Genomic DNA, 16,551 nt, shown 5'->3' on the forward strand with positions numbered 1-16,551 from the left:
GGCCAGCTTTTTGTTTTGTTTGGTTGAATGTAGGCCTCACCCAATTTATGATTCAGCACTGTAATCCATTGTGTCAGCAGTGCTGCCTCACTGCTGAAGTAGAACACAATAATCTTACAGACTCTGTGTCAAGCCAGGTAATTGCGTTGACCCAAAGTCAAATATTAGTAATATCATTTAAAGATATTCTTTAGAATTATTAGTTTATTATTATAAAGAAACGTTTCCTGATTACAGATGGGGAACAGTGGGAATTTAAAAAAGATACGTTTGGAAGTGATATTATTGACTACACAAACAAACTATTAAGCCCCAAACCTAATATGACACGTAGCATTTATGAGTTGAATTCTTTATTGTAGACAAAATCTTGCCATACTGAAATTTCTACTATCTGTAGCTACAATACAGGTAGTCCTCGACTTACAGCAGCTAATTTAGTGACCATTCATAGTCTACAATGGTGCTGAAAAAAGGGACTTATGATCCCTTTTCACACTTACAACCTTTGTAGCATCCACAGGATCATGTGATCAAAATTCAGATGCTTGGCAACTGGCTCATACTTATGACTGTTGTTGTGTCCCAAGGTCATGTGATCACCTTTTGCAACCTTTTGCCAAGCAAAATCAATGGGGGAGCCAGATACACTTAACAAATGTGTTACCAACTTAGCAATTGCAGTGATTCACTTAACAACTGTAGCAAGAAAGATCCTAAAATGGGGCACAATTCACTTAACAAATTGCTTACTTAGGAACATGAAATTTGGGCTCAGTTGTGTTTGTAAGTTGAGGACTACCCTCTATATTTTGTCAACTATTAGGGAGGGGCTGTCTTCATCCTCTTTCTCCTATACATAATATCTGGGCTAAGTTGCCTCTTACTCTTCTAGAATGTACCCTCCCTCCTGGGCATCCAGGTCCTCACTACATTCCATCACATCACCATAGAGTAAACCTCCATGACACACAGAGTATAATTTTTTGCAATATCTCTATGTTATATATAAGAAATAACTGCCTAAATTTGCCTCCATGTGTGTATCTTTCATTTTTAAAAATATGAAGTAGTGTCCTAGAGTCTAGCTAAATGTTTATCAGGAGTTGCTTTTTTAAGTACCGTATTTGTAACCTCTGTACAGTTTTGTTATACATGCAGTCATTAATTATTCAAGAACTTAACAATCTTGATTCATTAACAGGCCAGACTCATTATCTCTTGATGAAGGCAGAGAGATGGTGACTAATCCATCTCTTCAAGGTTAATACTATGCAAGAAAATGAGCTAATATTTCACAAGTGTTCATCCAATCTAAATTTGAAACAAATAAAAACTTAACTAAAACTGTGGATAATTAAATGAGTTAATAATAATAGCAACTAAATTCAGGGGAGCATGATAAAACCCTCAATTCTTACCTGTCACATACAAATACTCAGTCCAAGTTTTACACTAAAAAGAACTGTGCTGTTGATCTGACTACTTTAGTACACCAAACCACCAAAGGAAAAAAGATTAGAAGAACCATGTCTCCTTTTTAAATCCCCAATCCCATTGTTACCATTGTCCAGTCTTGAAAAATTTGGGACTGAGATGTTTTCAGGATAGAGTAAATGGTAGGGAAGAATAAAGATATGGGAAAGAAATAGCAAAGTTAAACTACATCAGAAAATGAAATTAATTATCCCATCCCATATTGTAATCAACAGAAAACATATTCAGGTCCTACCTGCTCCAAATGCAAAGAAGAAGCTCTTGTCAGTGTTCTCTCTTAAGAGAGCCATTACTCTTTTCCCCATTCTTTCATTCCTCTTGTAGATCAGTTCCTGTCGGAAATACCTGTCAATCTCTTGAGCTGTAACCTGCTCATGTGGAGGAAGCGTTGTGTTGATGAAATTAGGGAGCTGGAATGAAAAACAGGAATAACTCTCAATAAGAAAAAAAAATGCAAAGGAGAAGTTGGTGAGTTGGAGGAAAACCATTAGAAGATCAGTAGTGGGATTACCTCTGGTAGTTTCCAGTCTTTCCAACATCTAACCAAAAAAAGTGTGCAGCTTTCTCCAGACAATTTTTCTAATTTGGGTTAATTTAATTTAGTTAAGTTTGCCTCCAGACTATTTTCTAATTATGGGATGCTTTATAATATTGCTTCACTGTTATTATATATGGTCAGGAATATGCCTCAAAAGTTAGAGTAGCCCACCTCTTAATACAGGTAAAGGTTCCCCTGCACATGTGTGCTAGTCGTTTCCAACTCTAGGGGCCGGTGCTCATCTCCGTTTCAAAGCCAAAGAGCCAGCGCTTGTCCGAGGACGTCTCTGTAGTCATGTGGCCAGCATGACTAGATGCCAAAGGTGCACAGAACGCTGTTACCTTCCCACCGTAGTGGTCCCTATTTTTCTACTTGCATTTTTACGTGCTTTCGAACTGCTAGGTTGGCAGAAGCTGGGACGAGTAACAGGCACTCACTCTGCTACGCGGCACTCGGGATTCGACCCGCCAAACTGCCGACCTTCTGATTGACAAGCTCAGCGTCCTAACCCACTGAGCCACCACGTCCCTTCACCTCTTAATAGATATCTACTAAAAGTAAAGATGCCCTTGAGTCAAACTTGACTCCTGATAACTGCACTCATGCACTTTTCTTGACAGCTTTACATTACTTCAGGATGTTTTCTTTATTACTTAGCTTAGCCAACAGCTTTGATATTCCCAGAACACTCATCCAACCACCAACCTGGGCTGATCCTATTTAGTTTTCAAGATCAGCCAGGACCAGACCTTTAAATAATGACCAAATCTGTATACTGGTAATTTGGAAGAAATGGGGAAGGGAATTGGGAATTAAACTGAGTTATAACATATATAACAAGCTCCTAAAAATGTTTTATTGACATGGATAAAGCACACTCTAACCATTAAAGCTGTTTCTTTGTAAATAACTAAAAGTACCACAAAGTCTAGATTTAATCAATGAGACTAGAAGCCCAATTAAAAACACAAGATAGAAAGTAAATAGAAATTAAATTAAGCGCAAAAAACCCACTATTAGTACACAATATAAACACAAAAAGTATACCAGAATTAAGGCTTAATGCAATAAATGGCTGGGTGGAAGGTTTAAATGACGTTTGGTCTGTAATTCCTGTTTATTTTAGACTCCTGGGACTATTAATAACAGGGAGTTCAGTTTCCTTGAGAAATACTGGGCAAAAAAAGGGATGGGTGGAAAAGAATTGTGAATTATGGCAAAGCAGAGAAAGAAGACTAAAAAGAGGTATTAGACTTCAGGGTGGGGGGGTTGGAGTCTGTGGAGGTTCATTTCCTGCTGTTAAGCAGCATTTGGCAGGGAAAAAATGGCATGAAAGACAAGAAAGAAGAAAAAGCAAAGGAGACACATTGAAGGAGAGTTAAGTGAAAGTGTATGGAAGCTCCAATTCATTAAAATAATCTTCCCAAGATCCCCGAAGGATTACATTTACTGTAGGTCTTATAGATTCAGTTTAGACAAGTAGAGAATGGAGGTCTGGACCTAGTCCACAAAACAACATAAAAGTTTTAACCTGTAATGAGTACATCACTGCGCAAAGTTCTAGGACACTTCCCCTGCCAATCTTTGATTGGAATTTAGCTCTTATAATATGCTTGCACTTGGTAGCCCTTGAGAAATTTCTCCTCAGGTTTATTCAGCACCCCTGCCTAATTACTTCAGAAGCACATCCAGAGGCACGTGGACATTTGGAGCAAGGAGGAAACAATGGTGCTATCTGGTTAAAGCTGGAATTTTTAAAATCGTGCTGGAACCACCAAAGTTTTCATGAAAATAGCCTTTTGTGGTTTTTCTCTAGGCTTAAGGCCTACATTCTGTACCAATTCAAAACCAGTTTAGGACCTTTGTGATCCAATGATATCTGCTGTGTTTCAGAGCTGAGCCGATTTATTTTGAAATTGCAATGTGTTTAAAACCACAGTAAAGCTATTCTTTGCTTCCAAATACTGTGGTTGTGGGGATTTCTTGTTTGCAAGACCTGTTGCTTTGATGCATCTATTGGCTCCTGAATTTTACTTCTTTCAAGGTGAAAGGTGGCTTGCCAACTTTGCAGCTTTCCTTCACTATTCAGTTTTTCGTGGGTTGGAAGTTGCGGGAGGGTTTTTTTTTGCACATAAGACAGTGCACACAATATAAATAAATTGACTGGGATTTTTTTGGGGGGGGGTCAAGCAACTTGTTTCATTTTCCTTTTGCATGGAGATGGCATAAATTAAATGTCTTACTCTAAGACCAATAGCAGAGAGAAGCAGAGATTGAATTGTATATTGTGCTCCTTGTTCTCATTGTTTTAAGGCAGACATTTTAATTGCCATTTAGTTGTGATTTTAGTTGCCATTACAATTATTTCGTTGTAGACTTCTGCTTACTGGAATCTGAAATCTTGATTGCCTCAAAACATAAAAAGAAGGGAACCTTGATAAGTACAGTGGTACCTCAGTACTCAACTGTTCTGAAAGTCATCAGATTTGGTACTCAACATATTTTGACATGAAATTTGAGTCCCGGTAGTCGTTTGTTTGATATGTGATGTGCAAGCTAGAATTTGTTGGTGTTGGTTGCCCCATGAATCTACCCTTTCCAGCTGAAACAATGGGTCCCATGTTAGTCACATGATTTGTTTGGTACTCATTTTTAGTACTTGTAGCACCTTCCAAAACCAATTAATGATGAAAGCTGAGGTACCACGTAGTTACAATCAAAATACATGCACTTATTTGTTTGAAGCACAACAGTCATCTTCTGATAAAAGCTATGATATCTGGGAAATTAATCAGGGAAAAAGACTGTTTTATGATTTCAAATTTGAGCCATGAACCTTGAATTAAAATTTAGATTTAGCTGCCAAATAAAATCAGACATCCTCTGAATGAAGTTGTTTCTCAAACTAGTAAATGAAAAACCAACTCCCCTAATAGAAACTAACTGATAAATGACTATTTTGCAATACTTTGTTGTCTTAGTAATGCAGTTAAAATACACCAACTTATCAATTCTGGATTCCCCCCACCCCGCCCCTGAGTTAATGGTAATGACAAGATATGATCAATTTCCAATTACAGCGATATTGCTACCACTTTTACTGCAAAACATAAATACAAAATAGTTTCATTCTCTTTAAGGCAGCATATTTATATTATACTAATTACATAATATACAGTAAATTTTCCCTATAATAAACACTAAACCCCTACTGTAAACTCATTTCCCAGTTTCTTTCCATATGGGAAGCATCAAAGGTAAAGTTTCTTTAAACTGGCCTAATTTTATTAACCATCAGACAAATCATTTTTTTAAAAAATGGGAGGGTATTCTTTTTATTTCTAAATACTTTTGGTTTCCCAATCCCAACTCCTCTGACCAGTCCATGGGATGTCAAGATGTTTTGAGAATGCTGAGGTGCTAGGCAGATAACAATTCACACTCAAGGCACAACGGCCTTGGAACCTGATGAAAACTGGTTGGGAAGGAGTCCATCCTGTCTCCGAAGACAATCCCTCTCACTAATTCCCAAGCGAAGAGCAGAAGTGGAACATTCCCAAGCATGCTATCCCCGCTTCCCCCTCAGCATGATGGCAGGACACCAGAGTGTGATGATGGACCTGACACATTGTTATTCTAACAGGAATATATCTATACATGACAAAAATTAAGTACAGTTTAAACATACATTTAATAATAGTTTTTGTAGTTATTTACAAGACATCATCATAATAATAACAACGACAACATTGTCATTTTAGATACAACACTTCTTTCTAAGATATTCTAAATTACTACATTTCTAAGGACCTTAATCCTCACTGCAACTGTTCTCTCTTGTTCTGGGACAAGAGAGATAAATGACCCAAGCATGCATGTTTTGCAAAGTAATGTAACCACAGAGCAAATCCTGTTGCTGAGTCCATTAATCATCAGCACTTCTCTCTTTGTATTTATGTTCCTTTCTACACTTTGACATTCACCATGCTTCGTTCAAAACAAGCAACTGCTCCTTGTTGATTTATCAGAAATTGCTTCTTAAATCATAGGGATTTAAGAAAGCTTCACATATTCAGATAGAGAAGTTCCTTTTTTAAACATGCATTTCAAAGATACTCATGAAAACAAACTTTCTTTTCATTTCATGCAAAAAATGCTTAGGCACAGCACAGAGAATTCAATTGGTGCAAGGGATTTGCTAAGCTAGTAGAAATACTTGCTCCTCTCACATTTTTAACTAGTACCATACAAAATCTATCAGCAACACCAATAGAAATTCCTCTTTAAAAACAGCATAGGTCCTGCAGGAGGCAAAAATTCACTTTAAGCAGGGCAAATGAATTCTTCATCAAGAACCTTGTGACTTCAGCCCTTGAAGGGACTATGAGTTGTTCCCAAAGAACTGTTGGGATAGCTCTCCCTCTAATAATCTGGTACCACTTAACATCTGAGAGAAAGCAGAAATGATGAGAGCCATTCCGGGAAACTGGTGCTATCAGCTCCTGAGAAAAGCCTCAGGGTTCTTGGCAGATGAGTGATACAGAAATGAATCTCGCAGGTATTTTCTGGGGGAAAAGCTGAACATCAGGAATTCTTTTACATTTCTTCTTAAACATAGCCAAGAAAAAAACAGAATAGGTGTAGGGTTGGAAATATAGTAAAAGATTACAGCTTGCTCAGCAAGCAAGAACAACAGCCTGATTTTGGTAGCAACATCTTTATAGTTCTCTGGGATACATTTTAATAGGATAAGAATGAATATAATAATAAGCTAGGTCACTTTGTCCGCACTATATTTATATGACTGCAGATTATCTCAGGAGTTTGGTCCTGATGGGACTCTAGCTGACTCAGCCTTCCATCTTGCTGAGGTTGGTAAAAATGAGGACCCAGATTGCTGAGGGCAATATGCTGACATTGTAAACTGCCCAGAGAGTGCTTAAAGCACTATGGATGTTATCTAAACCTAAATGCTATGCTATTGCTATTTCAGTGAAAATTAGGCCTAGTCAATGCAGTAATTGACCCAGTTAAATTCATCAATTTTTCTGCCATGTTACAGTGCAAAGCTCAGTGTGCAGAGAAGAGAGAACACGGAGACGTAGGGCTCCAACCAAGATTAAATTCCATTCGTCAAGCAAAATTGTACATCATTCTTGCCTCCAGATGTTCATTCAATTTTCTAATTTATGCAAATTATGCAATCCTTGGTAGTTGTTGACTTAAATGAAACATATAGTTCTTATAAGAAATCAAAAGGATTTTGTTTGTGTCTTTGATAGTCATTTAAAAACAGAGAGCTGCATGTTATGCAGATTTCTGATTTAGAAGAAAGGGGGTTTCAAATTGGAAAATTAGAGCAACATTAATCTATTTTCGCTATTATTTTTCTATCTATTGCCATTTTTGCAGCAAGGGCAATAAGAAGAGTTCTTTCAACAAGCAGACAGTTGGCTTTTCTTTTTAGAGACGCCATCTGGAAATAATGGCAGATCATCATATAATATTGTTCCCAGATAGTATCTGGGGCAAAGCATTATTTAGGGGCCCCTGGGAAGATCTAGTCCAGTGGGCATCAATTATATCCCCCCTCAGTGTTAACTTGATGACTGAGGCCTTTCTCTGGACAAATGGAGTGAGAAGACACATTCAAGGCACTGAAAACATGTGACATTGTCTCAAGATCTTAAAATCATAGAATCCCTTAACTTCCACTGATTCTTCTTGTGATTGGGTAGCAAATATAACAAAATGAAGTATGGCAAACTGCCTACATATTCACGCAGAGTCCCTATGAAAAGTGGGGTTAATGCTGGAAATATTCACATATAGAACATACATAAACAAATGAATTAGCCCTCTATTCTTCAATAGAATCAGGAAAGTTCAAGCATATTTAATATCTAAAAGCAACTTTCCCCATCTTAGAGTCCTCCAGATGATTAACTCACCAGTTCTCCTAGGCCAGGGGTAGGCAACCTTGGCTCTTTTATGACTTGTGTGCTTCAACTCCCAGAAATTCTGGGAGTTAAAGTCCACGAGTCATAAAAGAGCCAAGGTTTCCTACCCCTGGCCTAGGCATTAGTGGCTTGGAACTATGGGAGCTGAAGTGACACACAATTGGAGGGCACCAAGTTATGAAATGCTGGTTTAAATAACCAAGTTATTTAATACTGGTGAGAAATGCAATAAATACCAACAAAAAAGGGGCACTACTTAACTAGCATTGTAAAAATGTAATTTGTATTTGTGTCACTAAACAATTTTTTTGCATGATTAATTTTCTATTGCTAATGTAAGTCAATAAATTGTGTTTCATAAATGTACCGTATACCATCTTATGTGCAGATCGAAGACACCTGCTCTCTGTGATTAATGGACTTTTTTAACATCTGGCAAAAATTCATCCTGCAACAAGGGAAATCAAGCTAGACTGTAGGATTGTGTGTTGATAAAGTGACAACTTTTGGCACCAATTCATTTATATGTGTCTTGAGCTTAGTTAGGAAAATATTTGTCATTAATTAAGACAAGAAGTGGATAATTAATAGGAAGCATGACTCAAGAAATTCCTGATTGGCCCCCAGATAGCCAAAATTAAGAAAGAAAAATCTAGAAAAAATGCAAAGTGAGTTTTCTATGAACCAATGAAAAGCAAACTACAGCTAGTTCTTGACTTACAACAGTTCATTTAATGACTGTTCAAAGTTACAACAGTGCTAAAAAAAGTTTGAATATAAATAATTCTGGAACAGTTTTTACTAGGCTTCAAATGGATATATCTACTGCAAATGAAGGCATACTTTTAATCTAGCTTTAAAATGTCATTGTATGACATTTTATGATCACAAAGTGAAATAAAACAATAGATAATGGTTAAATAGGAAGGTATGCAGAGATGAATTAGGATGGAGATATATATTTGGCTTGGGCTTACTGTGCTTGTTCTGTAAATAATGTATGATACATGAATTCAGCATCTAGTGGCTTGTACAACACATTATAGTTACACCCACACACATACACAGAGCGAGAGCGCGCAAGAGAGACAGGCAGTCAGACAGACACAGACAGAATACATTGGTGAATAGATCAAATATACTATATTCTGTCCATACATTTCAGAAAACTTATAGTAAATTTAGGATTCAGGGAAATTATTATTTTCAGCTGAATTAGAAATCACATTACCCTTTTCTCCCTGAGTGCACAATATAGCACTTTCCTGAATTGCCAAGTTTTTTAAAAATATGAAAGTTCTGTAGTTTGTGCCACAATATCTGAAGAGTGCACACATGCACTCTCAAACTTAATTGTCTCTATCAAGGAGTGATACAATAAACTGAGTCAGCAAACTATTTTTTTTCTGGCACTTTTCTTAGAGTATTTCTAGAGGCCAGCTATTCCGTAGCTAAAGGATTCTAATTTCATACTTGAACAGTCTGCTGCATTTACAGTGCTTGCAGAGAGCCATCTGAATGTGTTCTTCCTTGCCATTAAGTACCTTGCCAATATGGGTTCAATTCTTGACCAATAACTAAGTTCCTCCCAAGTTAAAAACAACAAATTTTGCAAAGAGAAGCTCTGAGTTTTCCTGAAACCTCACAACAGTAGCAGGAAGGAGTCAAGACCAGATAATGGTGCTTAATTATAACTGCGGCTATTAGCACTAGGGCCTGATTTCACATGGATTGATTTCAAATAGACATCCACTTTCTATGTTAATTATAACATAATATACTGTTTACCATAATAGACTTGAACTGTTTCTCAACATTAATAAAATAAAATTTATCCAACATTGAAAAACTGACATTTTCAAAAATTTCAAAATTTTAATCAGCCATTGTTTAGCATAGAGGTAGCTTTAGTTCAGGGTTTATAATTCAGATGGCTCTGAAAGCACTGTAAAGGCATCATTCAGTCCTCATTATATGTTTATCTTTTTTGGTGATTCATGCCTTAAAAAAACAGAAAATCCTACACTAATGCCCTAGGCATCTTCAGATCATTCCTGAGGTCATACTTGGTTTGTGGCCACTAGAAATGCATAGGTAAAATAGAGTGGTTGATAAATGAAACCATTAATAGAGTTTAGCTTAGAAATTCTGCTTAAAATGAATCTGTTCCTGAATTTACAGATTAGACAATCACATTTATGTTTAGCTCTTTTTTCATTTACTGGTTGGATACCTGCCTACCCACCTACACATTTATTTATTATAGCCTAAGACCAGGTACAAATAAAATATCTAATAATAGAAGAGTTCTCTCTTTCTTTCTCATCTATTATCTATCTTCTATAATTAGATTGTTGTTGTTGTTAGCTGCGAAGTCGTGTCCGACCCATCGCGACCCTATGGACAGCATTCCTCCAGGCCTTCCTGTCCTCTACCATCTTCTGGAGTCCATTTAAGCTCACGCCTACTGCTTCAGTGACTCCATCCAGCCACCTCATTCTCTGTCGTCCCCTTCTTCTATTGCCCTTGATCTTTCCCAGCATTAGGCTCTTCTCCAGTGAGTCCTTCCTTCTCATTAGGTGGCCAAAGTACTTGAGTTTTAGCTTCAGGATCTGGCCTTCTAAAGAGCAGTCAGGATTGATCTCCTCTAGGACTGACCGGTTTGATCGCCTTGCAGTCCAAGGGACTCACAGGAGTCTTCTCCAGCACCACAGTTCAAAGGCCTCAATTCTTTGGCGCTCAGCCTTTCTTATGGTCCAACTTTCACTGCCATACATTGCAACTGGGAAGACCATAGCCTTGACTATACGCACTTTTGTTGACAGGGTGATGTCTCTGCTTTTTAGTGTGCTGTCTAGATTTGCCATGGCTTTCCTCCCCAGGAGCAAGCATCTTTTAATTTCTTGGCTACAGTTCCCATCTGCAGTGATCTTCGAGCCCAAGAAAATAAAATCTGTCACTACCTCCATTTCTTCCCCATCTATTTGCCAGGAATTGAGAGGGCCAGATGCCATGATCTTGGTTTTCTTAATGTTAAGTTTCAACCCAAGTTTTGCACTCTCCTTCTTCACCTGCAACAAGAGGCTCTTTAGTTCTTCTTCACTTTCTTCCATTAGAGTGGTATCATCTGCGTATTTTAGGTTGTTGATATTTCTTCCGGCAATCTTAATTCCAACTTTTGATTCATCTAGCCCTGCCTTTCTCATGATGTGCTCTGCATATAAGTTAAATAGGCAGGGCGACAGTATACAGCCTTGCCGGACTCCTTTCCCAATTTTGAACCAATCAGTGGTTCCGTGTCCAGTTCTCACTGTTGCTTCTTGACCCGCATATAGGTTTCTCAAGAGACAAATAAGATGGTCTGGTACTCCCATCTCTTTAAGAACTTGCCACAGTTTGTTATGATCCACACAATCAAAGGCTTTAGCATAGTCAATGAAGCAGAAGTAGATGTTTTTCTGGAACTCCCTAGCTTTCTCCATGATCCAGTGTATGTTGGCAATTTGATCTCTAGTTCCTCTGCCTCTTCGAAATCCTGCCTGTACTTCTGGTAGTTCTCGATCCACATACTGCTGAAGTCTAGCTTGTAGGATTTTAAGCATGACTTTACTAGCATGAGAAATGAGTGAAATGGTGCGATAGTTTGAACATTCTTTGGCACTGCCTTTCTTTGGAATTGGAATGTAAACTGATCTTTTCCAATCCTGTGGCCACTGTTGAGTTTTCCAAATTTGCTGGCAAATTGAGTGTAGCACTTTTACTGCATCGTCTTTTAAGATTTTGAATAGCTCAGCTGGAATACTGTCACTTCCACTAGCTTTGTTGTTGCTCAGCTTTTCTAAGGCCCACTTCAGTTCACATTCTAGGATGTCTGGCTCGAGGTCAGTGACCACCTCATTGTGATTATCAGGGATGTTAAGCTCATTCTTGTATAGTTCTTCTGTGTAATTTTGCCACCTCTTCTTAATCTCTTCTGCCTCTGTTAGGTCCCTGCCATTTTGGTCCTTTATCATGCCCATTTTTGCATGAAACGTTCCCTTCATTTCTCCAATTTTCTTGAAAAGATCTCTGGTCCTCCCTATTCTATTGTTTTCTTCTATTTCTTTGCACTGTTCATTTAAGAAGGCATTCTTATCTCTTCTTCCTATTCTCTGGAATTCTGCATTCAATTGGGTGTATCTTTCTTTTTCTCCCTTGCCTTTTGCTTCCCTCCTTTCCTCAGCTATTTGCAAAGCTTCCTCAGACAGCCATTTTGCTTTCTTGCATTTCTTTTTCTTTGGGATGGTTTTGGTTGCTACCTGTTGTACAATGTCGCGAACCTCTGTCCATAGTTCTTCAGGCACTCTGTCTATCAGATCTAATTCCTTAAATCTATTTGTCACCTCTACTGTATATTCAACAGGGATATGATTTAATTCATACCTGAGTGGCCTAGTGCTTTTCCCTACTTTCTTCAGTTTAAGCCTAAACTTTGCAAGGAGAAGCTCATGGTCTGAGTCACAGTCAGCTCTTGGTCTTGTTTTTACTGACTGTATAGAGCTTCTCCATCTTTGGCTGCAGAATATATAGTCAATCTGATTTCTGTGTTGACCATCTGGTGATGTCCATGTGTAGAGCCGTCTCTTGGGTTGTTGGAAAAGAGTGTTTGCTATGACCATCGTATTCTCTTGACAGAATTCTATCAGCCTGTGCCCTGCTTCATTTTGCACTCCAAGGCCAAACTTGCCTGTTATTCCAGTTATCTTTTGGCTTCCTACTTTAGCATTCCAATCCCCCATGATGATAAGAACATCATTTTTTGGTGTTAGTTCTATAAGGTGCTGTAGTGCTTCATAGATCTGTTCAATTTCATCCTCTTCAGCACTGGTGGTTGGGGCATAGACTTGGACTACTGTGATATTGAATGGTTTGCCTTGGATTCGAACTGAGATCATTCTGTCATTTTGAGAATTGTATCCCAGTATTGCTTTTCCTACTCTTTTATTGACTATGAAGGCTACTCCATTTCTTCTGAAGGATTCTTGCCCACAGTAGTACACCTGATGGTCATCTGAATTAAATTCACCCATTCCTGTCCATTTTAGTTCGCTGATACCTAAAATGTCAATGTTCAGTCTTGTCATCTGTTGTTTGACCACGTCCAGCTTTCCTTGATTCATGGATCTTACATTCCAGGTTCCTATGGAGAAAAAAATCTTTACAGCATCGGACTTTCCTTTCACCACCTAACATATCCACAGCTGAGCGTCCTTTCGGCTTTGGCCCAGTCGCTTCATTCTTTCTGGCGCTACTAGTACTAGCGCTCTGCTCTTCCCCAGTAGCATATTGGACGCCTTCCGACCTGAGGGGCTCATCTTCCAGCGTCATATCGTTTTGCCTTTTGGAACTGTCCATAGGGTTTTCATGGCAAAGATACTGGAGTGGGTTGCCATTTCCTTCTCCAGTGGATCACGTTTTGTCAGAACTCTCTGCTATGACCTGTCCATCTTTGGTGGCCCTTCATGGCATAGCTCATAGCTTCATTGAATTACGCAAGCCCCCTTGCCACGACAAGGCAGTAATCCATGAAGGGGTATTATTAGATATTATAATCTAAATGGAATAAATAAAATAGATATTCTATTGGATAGGATAGAATAGGATAGGATAGGATAGATAGATAGATAGATAGATAGATAGATAGATAGATAGATAGATAGATAGATAGATGATAGACAGACAGACAGATGAAATAGATATATGTACAACAGCATATCATGAACGCATGGACATAACTGAAGGTACATTGGAATACCCTTAAAACATCCAAATAGGATTGTCTCACTTATATTCAGGAGCCAGGAGCCCTAGTGGTGCAATGCTTAAGTTGCAACATTGCAATATACATGGAGTTCGATGCTGACAGGGCTCAAAGTTTATCCAGCCTTCCAGCCTTCAAAGGTTGATGAAATGAGGACCCAGATTGTTTGAGGCGTCATGCAAATAATGCCTGAGCATTGTAAACTGCTCAGAAAATGCTTTAAAGCACTACATAAGTCTAAATGCTATTATTATTGTTATTCTCATACTTCATCCATATTCACACAATATATTAATTGGTGACTTGATTAACTACAGTTTAATTTCCTGGGTTATACTATAAGAAATATTTTGATAGGGGGTCCTCATTTAATTTTTTTGGGGTGACCAGGATCATAAATCAGACTGGGCAGGGTCAAGAAAACCATTCTAGTTTATAATTCACATTATAGGTATTTTTCTTTATCTTTTAAAATTTCTTTATTATATACATATATCACTGATTCCACGAATCCAAGCAGTTTATAGTACATCATAAACCCCTAAAACAATAAATACTTAAAAATAGTAAACTATAAAAAAAACTATCACAGCATCTATAAACCAACAATTATCTTAGGTATTCAAAGCTCTATGAAAAATCTCTTCCTTCCTGAAGGCCATCACAATATCAGAGCCACATTCTGCATTCTCCTGTTCCACCCTCATACATAGGGCAGGGAATCAACATCCCAACTAGAATGAATAAATAATCCTGAAGATAGGTGGATGCAAAGACATGAAGATCTTGTAGGTTCAAATCAGCACTTACAGATTAAAATTAGGATTTTGAATTGTACTCAGAATTGTACTGGAAGTCAATGGTACCCACAAAACCAGCATTATACAATTATGTTGGTTCTCAACTGCCAATAAACAGGCTGTCACATTCTAATGCAGTATGGTCTTCGCAGGCCAGATAAAGTATATTGTAGTAAGTCAACCCTAGAAGTGATAAAGACATCTGTCATTATTAAGTCAGATCTCTTATTTCAAGAAGGGCCACAAGTGGTGTACTATCTGAAACAGTAGAAAGTTCTTGTACCCATGGTTTCCTAATTGCCTATCTAGAGTAGAACTTTCAAAACAAGTTTAAACTTTGAGAAAAGAAAGCTGTGATTTTTGAAGACTTGCAAGTATTTTAAATCAATGAAAAAGTTCAAATCTCTGTCTGTTTCTTCTCATTTACAAAAAGTTCCTGCAATTCTATCTCTAAAACTAATTTTGGTAGATTAGCTCATATAATGTTGATCACAGAAAAAAAAACTAAACAGTTAATTTGTACAGTAAGGTGTAAAATTTCACCAGTGAATAACATCTTAGAGCAAGATTGTTAATGTATTTAATTTGAATAATATTATGTGGGTATTTAATGCTGACAGTTTGGTGGGTGAGTGTTCCTTTGTGCAGGTGTTATCTAAGGCTTAATTTATTCTAGCACTTAGGTTTCCTATGTTGGTTGGGCCTCTATTAATTAATAGCCCACTGAGTGTAAAGGTTAGGGTAAAGGCTATACAACCTAAGATCAATAAACCAGGAACCTTCTGGAAACATATCTCTATATCCTATCTCTAAGTCAAGATCTATATTACAGATATTATCTCAATATCAGGATATTGTTTTCAATCAACATGAATTTGTGTGACAGTGGAGAATACTGAATATATATATTTGTATTGATACACTGAGTTCAAGTTACCAGAATTCACACACTTACACAAAAAGTGTTCGAAGTTGTCATTAGAAAATTAGCATAATGAGCTAGAATTAGAATTCAGTAGTCTTTTTATTTCAGTAGCTTAGGGCAGAGGTCACCAACCTTTTCATGTGGCGGCCCGGAGGGAAAGGGAGCAGCTGGTGGTCCCATTTGTGCATGTGCGCAGGCACTAGCCACCTCCTCTGCTAGCGCCGCCCATATGTGCAAACAGGCTGCACAACCCATGTGGCCCCATTTGCATATGCACAGAGGCGCTAGCCACTGCTGCTGTTCACCTTGTGCACATGCGCAAATGGGCCTGCAGGTGCTAGTGCGAGTGGGGCTGATTGCATGTACACATCTGCGTGCACTGGCCACCCTGTCCTGTGGCCACTAGGCTACGGTCTGGTAGTGGGCCATGGACCATAGGTTGGGAACCTCTGGCTTAGGGGACTAAAATCTTTTCCTGGTTCCAACTATTTCATACAGCTTTATTTGGATAATGGCTTTGTTTCTCTTTAATGATAAAAATTCATACTGACTCTCTAGCAACTTTATTGGCCTAATACGCTAAACATGGATTATGCATACTTTTTTTTTTAAAAAAAAGCTCATGGCACACAAGTATGCCATTCCTTAAATAAATGACACTTTTGCTCATTATTCAATACTGTATCTAATGGTCTTGGGCTATATGGTTCATATTTATTGTAACTAGAACATTCCACAGATTTGGAAACTGTCCAGACATTCAACTATGTTTTTTTATCCAGTGTTAGACCAGAAGCAAATTAATGGTGCAATTAAGACTTATCAAGGGTCCTAAATCTTTAAGGACAGATCTGAAAGCAGGATGTTCTGATAACATATTCAAAAGGGATACATAGAAACAAGACTGAAATTTATTGCCAAGGAGCATAAACACAAATGTTCTCCTCTGAGAAAGTCAAAGAAACAAGCTATCTTTTTCCTTAAAGGGATTTAGAGTCAGTATAACTTTACACAGCCTGCTGCAAGATTTT

General features: G+C 37.9%; 1 protein-coding gene and 1 long non-coding RNA gene across 2 annotated transcripts in view; both read right to left on the reverse strand.

Moving 5' to 3' along the window:
* Positions 1-16,551, reverse strand: part of LOC310638506 — a 609,545-nt gene that overhangs the window by 253,838 nt on the left and 339,156 nt on the right. The gene's annotated exons all lie outside the window — the stretch shown is intronic.
* The window catches only part of TRABD2B (TraB domain containing 2B), a gene marked incomplete at both ends in the record, with an annotated part of 243,888 nt that overhangs the window by 55,275 nt on the left and 172,062 nt on the right, over positions 1-16,551 (reverse strand). Inside the window, one exon of the mRNA XM_083359620.1 lies at positions 1,733-1,907. Within this exon, the coding sequence (XP_083215746.1) occupies positions 1,733-1,907 (175 nt within the window). The remainder of the gene's footprint in view (positions 1-1,732; positions 1,908-16,551) is intronic.

This window comes from Vipera ursinii (assembly GCF_947247035.1).
Source record: "Vipera ursinii genome assembly, chromosome: 3".
Lineage (NCBI taxonomy): Eukaryota > Metazoa > Chordata > Lepidosauria > Squamata > Viperidae > Vipera > Vipera ursinii.